We start from the raw sequence: 16,068 nt of genomic DNA on the forward strand, positions 1-16,068 counted from the left end.
ATGGCACAATAGTTTGTGATTCATTGTCTCCTTAAATTAGACTGTAAGCACCTTGATGGAACTCATACTACCTTTTATTTCACACACACACACGCACACACACATACACACACTGCCTAGCTCATTGTAGCATACTAAATACTGATTTTAATGAATAAGCTAAACCTTCGAAACCCATTTGCTAATCCCAGCACTTTGGGAGGCCAAGGTGGGTGGATCACCTCAGGTCAGAAGTTTGAGACCAGCCTGGCCAACATGGTGAAACCCCACATCTACTAAAAATACAAAAATTAGCTGGGCGTGGTGGCCAATGCCTTGTAATCCCAGCTACTCTGGAGGCTGAGACAGGAGAATCGCCTGAACCTGGGAGGCGGAGGTTGCACTGAGCCAGGATTGTACCACTGCACTCCAGCCTGGGTGACAAAGTGAGACTCCATCTCAAAAACAAACAAAAACACATCATTTCCCCTATAGCAAAAACATGACAGCACTTACTGTATCAAAAGAGGTGAGAAAAAGGAGCCACAGCAGGATGATTCAAGGGGCTCTGCATAGCTCCATTTTAAGAATATGCCTACTGCAGGTCAGAGAAGGTAAGCAAACTGCCTAAGGCCACACAGCCAGATACAGAACTCTGACCAATATTATTGCCAGCAATTGCAATTTTGGTGTTTATTCTTGGTACCAAGTTGGAGACTATAGGGTTCTCTTCCTAATAGAGACCATCTAGCCTTTCACTGTTTTGTGGATACTTCTTTCTCTTCTTTTTTTTTTTTCCTTTTAAAATCTAGTTATTTTTTTCTTTTTGGTTTCTCTGACACAGGGTCTCTTACTCTGTCACCCAGGCTGGAATGGAGTAGTGCAATCATGGTTCACTGTAGCTTTGACTTCCTGGGCTCAAGTGATCCTCCTACCTCAGCTTCCCAAGTAGCTGGGACCACATGCGCCCACCAACACTTCCAGCTAATTTTTAAGTTTTTACTAGAGACAACATCTCACTATGTTGCCCAGGCTGGTCTCAAACTCCTGGGTCAAGTGATCCCACCTCAGCCTCCCAAAATGCTGGGATTACAGGCGTGTGCAACCACGCCTGGCCTGTTTTTTTTAATTGCTCATTAATCATCTTTTTTCTTTAAAAAAGAAAGATGGGAGGCTAAAGCAGGAGAATCACTTGAACCCAGGAAGCGGAGGTTGCAGTCAGCTGAGATCATGCTGCTGCTCTCCAGCCTGGGCAACAAGAGTGAAACTCCATCTCAAAAAAAAAAAAAAAAAAGAAAGTACACAATCTTACTTTCTGGACCTAATGGTCAAGGCCAATAATTTGGTCACCTATGAAGTAAATAAAAGCGTTACCATATATATGACCATTTGGTAATGTGAAATGTTTATGTACTAAAGGCAGAATAGTCTAGAAAAAACATTCTGTATCACAACATCTAAAAATTAACATCATCTTCATTACAGAACCAGGCACTGTCTCCTAATTTTTTTTTTTTTGAGATGGAGTTTTGCTCTGTCACCCAGGCTGGAGTGCAGTGGCACAATCTTGGCTCACTGCAACCTTCGCCTCCCAGGTTCAGGTTCAAGTGATTTTCGTGCTTCAGCCTTCTAAGTAAATGGGATTGCAGGTGACTGCCACCATGCCCAGCTCATTTTTTTGTATTTTTTTAGTAGAGAGAGGGTTTCACCATGGCCAGGCTCGTCTTGAACTCCTGAACTCAAATAATCCACCCGTCTCAGCCTCCCAAAGTGCTGAGATTACAGGCGTGAGCCACCAGGCCTGGCCTCCTAATTTTTATTTGTAGAAGTGGCACCAAAATTTTCCAAGTTCTCATGCAAAAATTCAGGCTCATCTAAGTTAATTTTTTTCATTTATTTATCTCCCACTAAATTGACAAATTCTAATAATTAGGTTGGTTCTTTGTATTCCTAGCACAGGGTTCTATGCAGAATACACACACAGCAATTGCTGGCAATAATATTGGTGAGAGTTCTGTACTGGGCTATATGATCTTAGACAGTTTGCTTATGTTCTCTCACCTGCCGTAGGCACGTTCTTAAAATGAAGCTGTTCAGACCCCCTTGAATCATCCTGCTGTGGCTTCTTTTTCCCACCTAAGTCTTAAATACCCTTTTAGCTGCTAGTAAGTGAATGATGTTTTTTTGTGAACTTTCTGAAGTCAGATTAGATGAAGTTGAGAAAAGCCTGATATTCTTATAAAGTTATATATGTGCATCATAGAAAACTTAGGAAATACAGATAAACAAAAATCATCCATGGATGAACCTTGAAGACATTGTGTTAACTGAAATAAACTGGACACCAAAGGACACATGTTATATGCTTCCACTTATATGAGATACCTAGAATAGTTACATTTGGTTACTCTGGGTACATTGCCTATAGATAAGCCTTGCTCCACAAGGAGCAGTAAAAAAAAAAAAAAAGAGATAAATTCATAGGACAGAAGGTAGAATAGTGGTTACTAGGGACTTGGGGAGGGGGAAATGGGGAGTTACTGTTTGATGAGTACAGATTTCAGTTTGGGATGATGAAAAAGTTCTGGAGATAGATAGTGGCAATGGTAACACAACAGTGTGAAAATGCTTAATGCCACTGAGCTGTACACTTAAAATGATTAAAATGGTAAGTTAATTGCAATTTGTGTTATCCAGAAATGGTTACCAATTTATTGGTGTATATTCTTTTAGTATTCCTGTATGTGCACAGGGGGGCTTGTATATACTTTATCTTTAAAATATATCCAGGAAGCCAGGCACAGTGGCTTACACCTGTAATCCCAGCACTTTGGGAGGCCGAGGCAGGAAGATTGCCTGAGCCCCGGAGGTCAAGGCTGCAGTGAGTTGTGATCACACTACTGCACTCCGTTCTGGGCAACCCCTGTCTGAAAAAAAAAAAATTAGTGAGTCTTAGTGGTGCACACCTGTAGTCTCAGCTACTTGAGAGGCTGGGGTAGGATTGCTTGATCCCAGCAAGTTGAGGCCGTGGTGAGCCATGATGGTGCCACGGCACTCCAGCGTGGGTGATATGGTGAGACCCTGTCTCAAAAACAAGAAATCCAGATAATTCTGTACATTGTAATCTAGCTTTTACTGGATCATTAAAATTCTTTTTTCTTTTTTTTTTTTTTTTTTCTGAGATGGAGTTTCACTCTTGTTGCCCAGGCTGGAGTGCAATGGTGCGACCTCGGCTCACTGCATCCTCTGCCTCCTGACTCCTGTGTTCAAGCGATTCTCCTGCCTCAGCCCCCTGAGTAGCTGGGATTACAGGCATGTGCCACCACGCCCAGCTAATTTTGTATTTTTAGTAGAGACAGGGTTTCTCCATGTTGGTCAGGCTGGTCTCAAACTCCTGACCTCAAGTGATCCACCCGCCTCGGCCTCCCAAAGTGCTGGGATTACAGGCGTGAGCCACCGCACTCAGCCTGGGTTATTAAAATTCTTAAGCAACTTCATTTTTAATTACTGTATGGGATTCTATCTTTCCAGTGTATCCTGATTTATTTGACCTATTGCTGAATGTTGGAGGTTTGAGGGTAAGAGGCACAGTTTGCTATTACGTACATCACTATAGTGGCATCCTGGTAGCTAAATATTTGCCTACATCCCTGATTATTTCCTTAGTCTACATTACTGGGACTAGGATTATGGTGTTTGATACATGTTACTAAATTGTTTTTTAGAAAGATTAAACCAGTTTGTGCTCTTCCAGCCCCTGTGGTGTATGATAGTTCCCATTTTCCTGTACCTTGCCAACACTGAGTGATATCCAGTTTTAAAATCTAAATCTTGCATTGCTATGAGAACTACAATTAGAGAGGGCTTATCTTCTACTGCCCATTCTCTGTACAGAGCAAATCCCTCTAGACCTGAAGCCCCTTGGAGTAGTCAAGAAACCTTTGAGATGACTCCCCACTTTGTATCTGAGCTGCCACCAGTATTCTCCACTTCTTCAGGATTGCCATGGCAACTAAATTGATGAAAAGATTTAGGAGGCCTTTTCTCTGTTTGCAATTCCTATGATCCTTTTTGGATGTGGGTTTGGGACTCTGTCAATATACCCATCATCTAATTCTGTCCATTGTGTTTTAAAGTTTAAGGTTGCAATTTCTGATTACATCTGCCTTAGCCATACTATATTATATTTGACATTCAATATACAATGTCCTTGTTTTTCTGTATTTCTAATCTTATTCCCAGAGATGTGTCTATTTGTTCAGGATTCATTTTGCAACGTGTTTTTACTAAGCATCTACCCAAAACAGTTGAAGTCAGATTTCAGGCTATCTTATGTCTAAAGTAGCACAGGCAGGAAAAACTATTGAAGTGGGATTTTTTTTCCCTTTTTGTACTGAACCGAGAAAAAGTATATAGATGATAGAGAATTCCTAATTTGATATCATTGATATCTGGGTTTTTGTTTGTTTTTACAGAAGACTGATTAACTATACTTATTTATTAATTTATCTTCTCATTAATAAACACTTGCTGAGTGCTTACTGTCTGCTAGGCATTAGGGAGACAAAAGTGATTAAGGGAAGATTCCTTCTATCAAGGTCATGTGTTCCATTTGGGTATACTAATGCATTAGCAATGTAAATCAAGTAGTGAGAGATCATCTGTTCCCGATAGGAGATGGATTATTGGTGGGGATTTCTGTGTGTGTGTGTGTGTGTGTGTGTGTGTGTGTGTGTGTGTGTGTGATAAAGTAAATATAGGAAATGTTAATTATAGATTCTAAGTAGTAGATACATAAACATTCATTGCAAAGTTGCTTCAAGTTTTCTGTATATTTGAAAATATTCACAACATGTCAACAAAACTAGCATGATAAAGCCACTATTTGTGCCAAGACTTCAGCTTGTATTTGGATTAGGCTTATTATGTAGTAGTAGGAACATTAGAAATAGTTTTAACTCATTAAATACACATGTTTTATGGGAAGGTTTTATATATATATTTATATGTAATGAATGTGAACAAACAAGGGTCAGATATACACTCTGCTTCCCTCCAGACCAGTTCCGGCTGCTGTGCTGCACATTTCAGGAGTCTTATTAGAATTAGCCACATTCTGCCCACTTGCCCTTACTTCTCATATTTCACAACTCCTCCTGGTGGGGACTTAAGGAGACATTCAAACTAGGCCTTGAAAGATAAGAATTTTTCCAAGTGGAAAAAGAGGAGTGGCAGAACGTAAGGTAAAGGTACAGAGTCATGGAATTCCCAGGAAACATAAAGTTGTCATGTGTTATAGGAAAACAACTTGTGTGAGGGGTGTTGGGAGAAATGAGAGATAATACCAGGGTGTAAAGGGCCTTTTGAATGCTATGTTTAGGAATTTGGACTTTATCCTAATGGCAGTAATGACTAACAATTATACAGTGTTCAAAAAGTATAACTCAGCAGTGGTATACCACTAAGGTTTTTTTTTTTTTTGAGACAGAGTCTTGCTCTATTGCCCAGGCTGGAGTGCCGTGGCACGATCTCGGCTCACTGCAACCTCTGCCACCCGGGTTCAAGTGATTCTCCTGCCTCAGCCAGGGTTTCACTGTGATGGCCAAGATGGAGCACTCAGGGTCTTTATGGAAGAAAAAGACATGATAAACAGGGCTTTTAGGGAACTTCTACAGTAATGTAGCTGTATTAAAAGTAGAGATCAGAGCAGCATAGTAGAAGACGAAGACTAGAGCTAATTGAAGGAGCACTTCAGAATTAGAATCAAGAAGTCTTAGAAACCTGTTGGTTTTATTCTCCTTAATGTATTTGGCCACTTGCCTGCTGGGGAATTTGTCTAAGTTATAAAAAATAATTCCTTTGGGAAACCCAAAGGAAAGTTATCTATTAATAATTACCCCACTACTTGTTCTGATTTATGTAATGGCCATGTAGAGGTTAGATGTGATGGTTATGACAGTAGTGACTAATACAGCCTGTGAAGCACTTTGGTCAGATATCTATGTGCTTTCATTCCAGGTTAACTGAGGCAAGACTTTGGCTAGGGTTTGATCAGTGATGTAACTACTCATGAGTACCACGTGGTGGCAATGGCGTTGCTGCAGACCTTAGCAGCAAAGCAGTGTTAGAGTAGCAGTGGAAACCTTTGTGAAGCTAGGAATACATATTCTGGTCATAAAAACCTCCTGAAAATTGTGAACTCAGTGTAGCAGAAGAAAGAAGATGGCTTGTTTTTAGTAAAGGGCAAAGTCATTTTTAAGGATCAGAAGAAGAAATGGAGAGTGAAACAATGTGTTCCTGCCCCACTCCCCCACTGGACTTTTTGGCAACCATTGATGTTCCTTCTAAAAGTGATTTTTAAACATGTATATTTTGAAGCCAGGCACAGTGGCTCACACCTGTAATCCCCACACTTTGGGAGGCCGAGGTGGACAGATCACCTGAGGTCAGGAATTCAAGACCAGCCTGGACAACATGGCGAAACCCCGTCTCTACTAAAAATACAAAAATTAGGCCAGGCGCGGTGGCTCACACCTGTAATCCCAGCACTTTGGGAGGCCGAGGCAGGAGGATCATGTGGTCAGGAGATCCAGACCATCCTGGCTAACACAGTGAAACACCGTTTCTACTAAAAATACAAAAAATTAGCTGGGCATGGTGGCGGGCGCCTGTAATCCCAGCTACTCAGGAGGCTGAAGCAGAAGAACGGCTTGAACCTGGGAGGTGGAGCTTGCAGTGAACCGAGATTGTGCCACTGTACTCCAGCCTGGGCAACAAAGTAAGACTCCGTCTCAAAAAAAAAAAAAAAAATTAGTCGGGCATGGTAACAGGTGCCTGTAATCCCAGCTACTTGGGAGGCTGAGGCAGGGAGAATTGCTTGAACCAGGTAGGCAGAGGTTGCAGTGAGCCAAGATCGCACCACTGCACTCCAGCCTGGGGCAACAGAGCAAGACGGTCTCAAAAAAATAAATAAATAAAATAAAATAAATTCTTAAAAAGGATATTTTGGAAAACCCCTTACATACCTAAATTCTTTATCAAATACTTGGGCTTAGCACATTCTTCTTTGAAATGGACCAATAAAAAACAGGAGCCCATAAGCAAAAAGAACCCATTATTTTAAAAACAGTAACTATCCTTACAGGCTTTCTCAGGGCTCTTTCTGTTGGATCCTTCCCTCTCACAGGTCCTTGCTAATGATCTCTAGGTGGACACATTCTAGATGAGATGTCCCTGTCTAGAATGGCAGCACCATGAGGGCTATATCCTCAGTACTAGGACAGCGCCTGGTGCTTAATAGATAGTAAATAGTTGTCTAATTAACTGAGCAAACAGATAGATTCATGAATTAGCTTTTTGTTTTTTCTGTTAGAAACTAAAGAAAGGTTCAGGTCAGGCACAATGGCTCATGTCTGTAATCCCAGCACTTTGGGAGGCCGAGGCGGGCTGATCACTTGAGGTCAGGAGTTCAAGACCAGCCTGGCCAACATGGTAAAACCCTGTCTCTACTAAAATTACCAAAATTAACCGGGTATCCTGGCAAGCACCTGTAATGCCAGCTACTTGAGAGGCTGAGGTGGGAGAATCGCTTGAACCTGGGAGGAGGAGTGCGTTGCAGTAAGCCAAGATGGTGCCAGCCTGGGTGACAGAGGGAGACTTAAAAAAAAAAAAGAAAGAAAAAAAGAAAAGAAACTAAAGGTTCAAAAAACCCCAGAAAAGGAAGAGTCCTCACAAGCCAGTAATCTAGGCAGGATTACTGATAGTATTTTTATATTTGTTGTATTTTTATAAAATGCCATAGATAGAGGGCTTTTTTCAACATTACATCAGTCTAAAAGTCACACATTTTTATATGAACTAACCTAAATGTCTGATGAATCTCACAACACCAAGTCTTTGAAATGTGCCCGTATAAATAAAATGTTAACAGATTCATGCTTATTTTAAATATCGATAGTGTTTAAATACCTTAATTATCTTTTCACTCCCTAGCTTTAAAAGAAAATAACCAACTTGAAAAGGGCATCACAATAAATCAAGTCTATTTGGGGGAGTTTGAGGATTTTTTCCCTCACTAACATCATTTGGAAATAATTTCATGGGCATTAATTGCATGAATGTGGTTAGATTAAAAGGTGTTCAGCCAGAACTTATAGTTCCATACTAGGTGATTTCAATTCCTGTGCTAAAATTAATTTGTATGACATATTTTCATTAAATGGAAAGCTTCTCAAAGTATTTCATTTTCTTTGTGCCATTTATCGTTTTTGCAGCAGAGGGATACCATGCAAGATAACCTGATAAAGCTCCAGCAGGAAATGGCTGAACTAGAAGCTGTGTTAGAACAGCATGGGAGCCAGCCTTCTCACAGCTACCCTTCCATCATAAGTGACTCTTCTGCCCTTGAGGACCTGCAAAATCCAGAACAAAGCACATCAGAAAAAGGTGTGTATTGTTGGCCAAACACTGATATCTTAAGCAAAATTCTTTCCTTCCCCTTTATCTCCTTCTGAAAAGTAAGGACCTAGCTCCAACATTTTATGATCCTTGCTCAGCACATGGGTAATTATGGAACCTTGGTTCTTGTCCCTGCTCACAACTAATATACCAGTCAGAGGGACCCAAGGCAGTCATTCATGTTGTCATTTGAGTACCTACAACAAGTAGGTGCTGTGGGGAGCCCATGGAAGATACATGGTATACAACATAGCTCTTGCTCCATTGGAAGCTAAGTGGAATGGGAGAAATTGGTGACAGGCAACCCCATAATTTCAGAAAGCTATGAAAAAATACTCAGACATATTCCTTATAACACTGGTGTCACATCACAGACCTATTTAATGTGCTCTGATTTATAGGGAGAGACATCCTATACTTCAGGAACTGCACTTTGATCCACAGAAAGCCTAGTGATGGAGCTCCTGTTAGTTCAAAAGGAAAAGAAAAGAACAACACAGAGAGCCTAATTATGCAATAGAGTCAAGTGCTTTACAGCAATGTTACAGTTATCAAAAAAAATCCAGATGGACCTCTGAGAGGATGCCATTGGAGTAACCAGGCAGGTGCAGTTGATCAGAGCTGACTTCCTATAAGAAGTGAGCACTGAGCTGAGGAATAATGGCATAAATGAAGGAAAGTGAGATGGAAATTTGAGTTTTTAATTGGAAAGACAATACATCAGGCAGGTTTTTAAATAGGGGCAAACACACAGACACATAGGAGATGCTAGGCATGGGGTCCCCACTAGGATGCTGCTTAGAAACATGCAGGGGTGGTGAGTGCTCCCAAAGTACACTTCATTCCTAGCTCGGTGATTCTTATCTGAGTGTTTAAGTTCCTTCTTCAGCACCCTGTTCCACAGTCCAACTGGGGACTTTAAGACCTTTCTTGGAGTCTTTCTAGGAACTCAAGTCTGCTACTTATACAGAACAGTGGCTTTGGTCCCCAGTTGTGCCTTGCAGTATTTTTGTGTTCAGGAAGAAACAGTAGCTCTTGGATAAAGAAGCTAGCTAGAAACTCTGTTGCTATAGCAGTGCTTCAAAATGTATTTCCTTAAATGCTTTCTTTGCAACTATCTTCATTTAGTTCATCTCTCAGATAATGACAGATCAGAGTCCCATCCCCAGTATAATACTCTTCTTTGGGGTACTTTCACCATCTTCAGTCTAAACACAGACTAGACTTTCAATTCTAATGTGTAAGATATAAAATGTTATTATGTGTGACTTTGAATATCTGTGTAAATCTACTATCTCCTCTTTGGTGTATACATGTGTTTATTTTTTTCTAGAGATCTGTAACTGAAATGCTTAATTTCTGAATTGTTTTGGATATCACAACTTAATACCAACATAAATTTTGAGCCTTTTCCTCCCTAAATCTGGTGTGAGTCTAACTGAAACTCAAATGAACTTTTTAAAAATAATTTTTTCTTTTCTTTAACTTTTTTTTAAGTAGAGACTGGGACGCACTGTTAACTAGGCTGGTCTTGAACTCCTGATCTTGAGCAATCCTCCCACACCTCAGCCTCACCTTTTTAGAGAGGGTCTTGCTCTGTTGCCCAAGCTGGAGGGCAGTGGCATAATCACAGCTCACTGCAGCCTCTCGACCTCCTCAAGCGATCCTCCTGCCTTAGCCTCCCAAGTAGCTGGGACTATAGGCGTCCACCACCATACCCAGCTAATTTTTTTTTTTATTTTTTGTAGAGACAAGGTCTCCCTATGTTGCCCAAGTTGGTCTCAAACTCCTAGACTCAAGCAGTCCTCTCACCTCAGCCTCCCAAAGTGCTGGGGTTACAGGTGTGAGCCATGGCACCTGGCCAGAACTTCTAGTAGAAAGAATATTGTTTCCAGGTGCGGTGGCTCACTCCTGTAATCCCAGCACTTTGGGAGGCCAAGGCAGGCGAATCACCTGAGGTCAGGAGTTCGAGACCAGCCTGACCAACATGGAGAAACCGCATCTCTACTAAAACTACAAAAAATTAGCCAGGTGTGGTGGCACATGCCTGTAATCCCAGCTACTTGGGAGCCATGGTGCCCGGCCTAGTTTATTATTTCTTAATATCTGTTGTCTTCCAGTGTCTTCCTTAGTTCTTCACAATACCCTGTACAATGCTTAGCACACAGTGGGCAGTCTGTAAGTTTATTAAATGTTTGATGTGGCCCATACTTCCTATCCACGAAGAATGTAACATGTTAAGACATCTAGATGAGGGAATGATTTAAGAGGAACTACAATAATATTCTGAAACTTGGGCTCTGGATCTTGGCATTTAGACTTTCCTAAACCAGCCAGCAAGTAGATCATCATGTCACAAGGCCTAGGTTGGGCTTGCTGTTCAGAGAATGAATTAAGGATTAAGGAGAAAAAAAAGCAGAAAGGTTTTGCTCTGTTTTTCAGGTTGTATTGAGTTATTGACTTCTAACTCAAGTTATCTTATTTGCTTCATTGTGTGAGGCCCATTGTAGTAAGAAGAGGAATTTATTTGCTAAATGTTCTGGTGATAGAATGACTTTTCTTTTTTTTTTACAGTCCAAAGGTCTTTTTTTTTTTTAACACCTATTATGCCATGAATTCATAGGGAATAGGTTCCAGCTGCTCAGGCTCCTTCCCATTGGTTCTCACAAAGTGTGCTTCTCTGGGTGGAGCAGCCTAGTGCTTCAGTCGAACCCACATACCTTTCTCTTTGGCTTCTTTCTTTTTCTGATCATTTTCCTTCACGCGTTTCAGGAAGCTGTCTCGGCTCTTAGAGTGTTTAATGTGCTCAATACGCACATTAATTCTCTTGGCAAGAATCTTGCCCTTAACTTGTTTACAGCAATACCAACAGCATGCTGGGTCACATTGTAGACTCTTCCAGTTTTGCCATGGTAACACTTGTGGGGCATTCCTTTTTGAACAGTACCCGTTCCCTTGATGTCTGCAATATCACCTTTCTTATAGACTCGCATATATGTGGCCAAAGGAACAACTCCATGTTTTCTAAAAGGCCTAGAGAACATATATCTGGTGCCTCTCCTCTTTCCCTTTGTGTTCGTCATTTTGGCGAATTACTGAAAGATGGTGGTTCTGGCCAAAAGGAGGAATGACTTTTTAATAGCTGTGTTTGTATCTGAGCCTTCCCTCTGCCTTTCACTTTTTTTGTTTTGTTTTGTTTGAGATGAAGTTTCACTCTTGTTGCCCAGGCTGGAGTGCAATGGCGTGATTTCGGCTCACTACAATGTCTGCCTCAGCCTCCCGAGTAGCTGGGATTACAGGCACCCACCACCACGCCCAGCTAATTTTTGTATTTTTAGTAGAGACAGGGTTTCACCATGTTGGCCAGCCTGGTCTCAAACTCCTGACCTCAGGTGATCCACCTACCTTGGCCTCTCAAAGTGCTCGGATTATAGGCGTGAGCCACATCACCCGGCCGTTTTTTTTTTTTTTTTTTTTTTTTTTAACTGTTTCCAATGGTTAATTCCGTTTGATATGATTCCTTGGAGCTTGCATATTACCCTTTATCAATTATCACCGTGTACTGGGGGTGGGGAGGATGATACCTCTCTTCATAGTTAGATCCTGCTTACTTTCAACAGAGTTCCTTTTTTTTTTTTTTTTTTTTTTTGAGACGGAGTCTCGCTCTTTCACCCAGGCTGGAGTGCAGTGGTGCGATTTCGGCTCACTGCACGCTCCGCCCCCCGGGGTTCACGCCATTCTCCTGCCTCAGCCTCCCGCGTAGCTGGGACTACAGGCGCCCACCACCTCACCCGGCTAATTTTTTGTGTTTTTTAGTAGAGACGGGGTTTCACCGTGTTAGGCAGGATGGTCTCGATCTCCTGACCTCGTGATCTGCCCGCCTCGGCCTCCCAAAGTGCTGGGATTACAGGCGTGAGCCACCGCGCCCGGCCAACAGAGTTCTTAACGATCCTAGAAACTCACAGGTCCAGAAAAGACAAGCATAAAGGAAACTATAAATAATGCATTTGAAGACTAACTCAGGAAATCAATGATTATTTCCCCCCAGGCTACCCAGTGTCTTAAAAAAACAGTTTAATTAATACAATCTTTTGTTTCAATTTTCTACCTATATTTATGGCTTTTAGCTTTTCTAATAAAAGCTCAGAATGAATTAGTCATCAGTGACTTTTTAATGAGTAGAAGACATTTGCAATTTTTTTTTTTTTTTTTTTGAGGCGGAGTCTCGCTCTGTCGCCCAGGCTGGAGTGCAGTGGCGCGATCTCCGCTCACTGCAAGCTCCGCCTCCCGGGTTCACGCCATTCTCCTGCCTCAGCCTCCCGAGTAGCTGGGACTACAGGCACCCGCCACCGGACCCGGCTAATTTTTTGTATTTTTAGTAGAGACGGGGTTTCACCGTGCTAGCCAGGATGGTCTCAATCTCCTGACCTCGTGATCCACCCGCCTCAGCCTCCCAAAGTGCTGGGATTACAGGCGTGAGCCACCGCGCCCGGCCAACATTTGCAATTTTTAACCATTTGTTTTTACTTATTAAATATTTCTGCCTTGGCCGGGCATGGTGGCTCATGCCTATAATCCCAGCACTGTGAGATGCCAAGGCAGGAGGATCACTTCAGCTTAAGAGTTCTAGACCAGGCTGGGTATGGTGGCTCATGCCTATAATTCCAGCACTTTGTGAGGCCAAGGTTGGCGGATCACCTGAAGTCAGGAATTTAGGACCAGCCTGGCCAACATGGTAAAACCCCATCTCTACAAAAAATATAAAAATTAGCCAAGGGGTGGTGGCGGGCACCTATAATCCCATCTTCTTGGGAGGCTAAGGCAGGAGAATCGCTTGAACCTGGAGGCGGAGGTTGCAGTGAGCCGAGATCATGCCACTGTATTCCAGCCTGGGTAACAGAGCAAGACTCTGTCTCAAAAAAAAGAGTTTGAAACCAGCCTGGTCAACACAGCAAGACACCCATCTCTTTGAAAAATTAAATAACGGTCGGGCACGGTGGCTCACACCTGTAATCCCAGCACTTTGGGAGGCCAAGGCAGGCAGATCACCTGAGGTCGGGAGTTCGAGACCAGCCTGACCAACATGGAGAAACCCATCTCTACTAAAATACAAAATTAGTCAGGCGTGGTGGTGCATGCCTGTAATCCCAGCTACTTGGGAGGCTGAGGCAGGAGAATAGCTTGAACCTGGGAGGCAGAGGTTGTGGGAAGCCAAGATCACGCCATTGCACTGCAGCCTGGGCAACAAGAGCGAAACTCCGTCTCAAAATAAATAAATAAATAAAAATAAATAAGTATTTTTTTTTTTTTTTTGAGTTGGAGTCTCGCTCTGTTGCCCAGGCTGGAGTTCAGTGGCATGATCTCGGCTCGCTGCAAGCTCCGCCTCCCAGGTTCAAGCCATTCATTCTTCTGCCTCAGCCTCCCGAGTAGCTGGGACTACAGGCGCCCGTTACCACGCCCGGCTAATTTTTTTGTATTGTAGTTTTAGTAGAGATGGGGTTTCACCTTGTTAGCCAGGATGGTCTCGATCTCCTGACCTCATGATCCGCCCGCCTCGGCCTCCCAAAGTTCTGGGATTACAGGCGTGAGCCACCGGGCCCGGCCACTTCTGCCTTTAAGCCACTTCCTAGAAGGCAGTGGCACAAAGTGATACATTTGGAGGAATAAATATATTACAAAATGAATTAGGCCGGGCGCAGTGGCTCATGTCTGTAATCCCCACACTTTGGGAGGCCAAGGTTGGTGGATCACTTGAGGTCAGGAGTTCGAGACTAGCCTGACCAATATAGTAAAATCCTGTCTCTACTAAAAATACCAAAAAAACTAGCTGGGCGTGGTGGCAGGCACCTGTAATCTCAGCTACTAGGAAGGCTGAGGCAGGAGAATCGCTTGAACCCAGGAGGTGGAGGTTGCAGTGAGCCGAGATTGCACCATTGCACTCCAGCTTGTGCGACAGAGTGAGACTCCGTCTCAAAAAAAAAAAAAAAAATGAACTAACATGCCAGAACTTTGCCTTCAGTATGTTTTGTGATTTTTCCCTTCTTGTGCCATTTCATCATTAGTTCCACGTATTATTTAAGATTTCTTATCAACCAGCACCTTGGGATTTTTTTGTTTATGTGTTGGTTTAGGGGGTTTGTTTTTTTCTTTTTTTTCAGTAATTGAAAATGTGAAGCAAAACGTCACCTGTTTTTTCTTTCATGTCTGACACTCATGTCTTGTTTACCCCCGACATGCAGAAGCTGAAATCCCCATTTCATACAGTCTTTAATGTGGAGGCAGTGGGGATGGAGAAAATAATGTACTTTGTGCTTTCTGGTACTCTTTCTTTCCTATTGTCTGAGGGGATTTGGGCATAATTTTGCTGCAGAGATAAAAATTTGTTATATATATTTTTTTTATCATTCAGGACCAAGGAATATAAATTTTTTTTTCAGCCTTGTCTCAGCTGGGTGTCTTTATTTACCCTGTCTTAAAGTGTTCCTTTTATTATCATTATTATTTTTTAATCATTGAATTCCATTTGGTGCTAGCATCTGTCTGTTGCATTACTTGTGTTTATAAAATTCTGCCTGATATACTTGTTTAAAAACCAATTTGTGTATCATAGATTGATGCTTTTGAAAAAAATCAGTATTCTAACCTGAATTATCACTATCAGAACAAAGCAGTAAAGTAGATTTGTTTTCTCATTCCATTTAAAGCAGTATTAACTTCACAGAAAAGTAGTGCATACCCTATAAGCCAGAATCCAGAAGGCCTTTTTGCTGACAAGTTTGAGGTGTCTGCAGATAGTTCTACCAGTAAAAATAAAGAACCAGGAGTGGAAAGGTAAGAAACATCAATGTAAAGATGCTGTGGTATCTGACATCTTTATTTATATTGAACTCTTACTGTTAATTTTTTTCACCATACTTTCTCCAGTTTTTTGTATACGGGCATTTATAAACTTTTATTGCTCTAGGATACTTCTTTTGTTTAATCCTATGTAGGTTTTTTGAACCTATAACATAAGCTACAACATGAGAAATGTGCAGTTAGATAGATATGTCCCTTCTGAAGGTCAGAAAAAAATATAATGGAGGTAAAACCTGAACAAGCTTGGAAACTGATGGTAGACTTCTTCAAGGCAGCCCTTGCCCTAATTAAAATTCTTGTCTTTCTAGAAAAAGTCTAGCTGTTGATTTACCACAGAAAATAATAATAATAATTTTTTTTTTTTTTTTGAGACAGGGTCTCCCTCTGTCACCTAGATTGCAGTGGCGCAATCATAGCTCACTGCATCCTCTGTTTTTCAGGCTCGAGCAATCCTCCCACCTTAGCCTCCTGAGTAGCTGGGTCCACAAGCATGCGCCACCACACCCACTAAGTTTTTGTATTTTTGGTAGAAATGGAGTTTTACCTTGTTTCCCAGGTGGGTCTCAAATTCCTGGATTCAAGTAGTCCGCCCGCCTTGCCCTCCCAAAGCCAGAAAACATTTAGAGTATCTTTCAGAGATGTGTATTTACACCACTATTAATACAGGACTGTATAGCAGTCCAGTACTGGACTATGTAGTCCAGTACCATTCTTTTCCTTACTGGAGGGCCAGGCGTGGTGGCAGGTGCCTGTAATCCCAGCTCCTCAGGAGGC

General features: G+C 42.0%; 1 protein-coding gene across 3 annotated transcripts in view; it reads left to right on the plus strand.

Annotated features, from left to right (window-relative positions):
* BRCA1 (BRCA1 DNA repair associated) overlaps positions 1 to 16,068 on the plus strand; it is an 84,398-nt gene that overhangs the window by 35,933 nt on the left and 32,397 nt on the right. For 2 of the 3 annotated variants that reach the window (XM_030808076.1, NM_001308668.1), the window contains 2 exon segments: positions 8,253 to 8,424; positions 15,141 to 15,267. In XM_030808076.1, the coding sequence (XP_030663936.1) occupies positions 8,253 to 8,424; positions 15,141 to 15,267 (299 nt within the window). 3 annotated transcript variants of the gene reach the window in all.

Source organism: Nomascus leucogenys, unplaced genomic scaffold, assembly GCF_006542625.1.
Source record: "Nomascus leucogenys isolate Asia unplaced genomic scaffold, Asia_NLE_v1 Super-Scaffold_285, whole genome shotgun sequence".
Lineage (NCBI taxonomy): Eukaryota > Metazoa > Chordata > Mammalia > Primates > Hylobatidae > Nomascus > Nomascus leucogenys.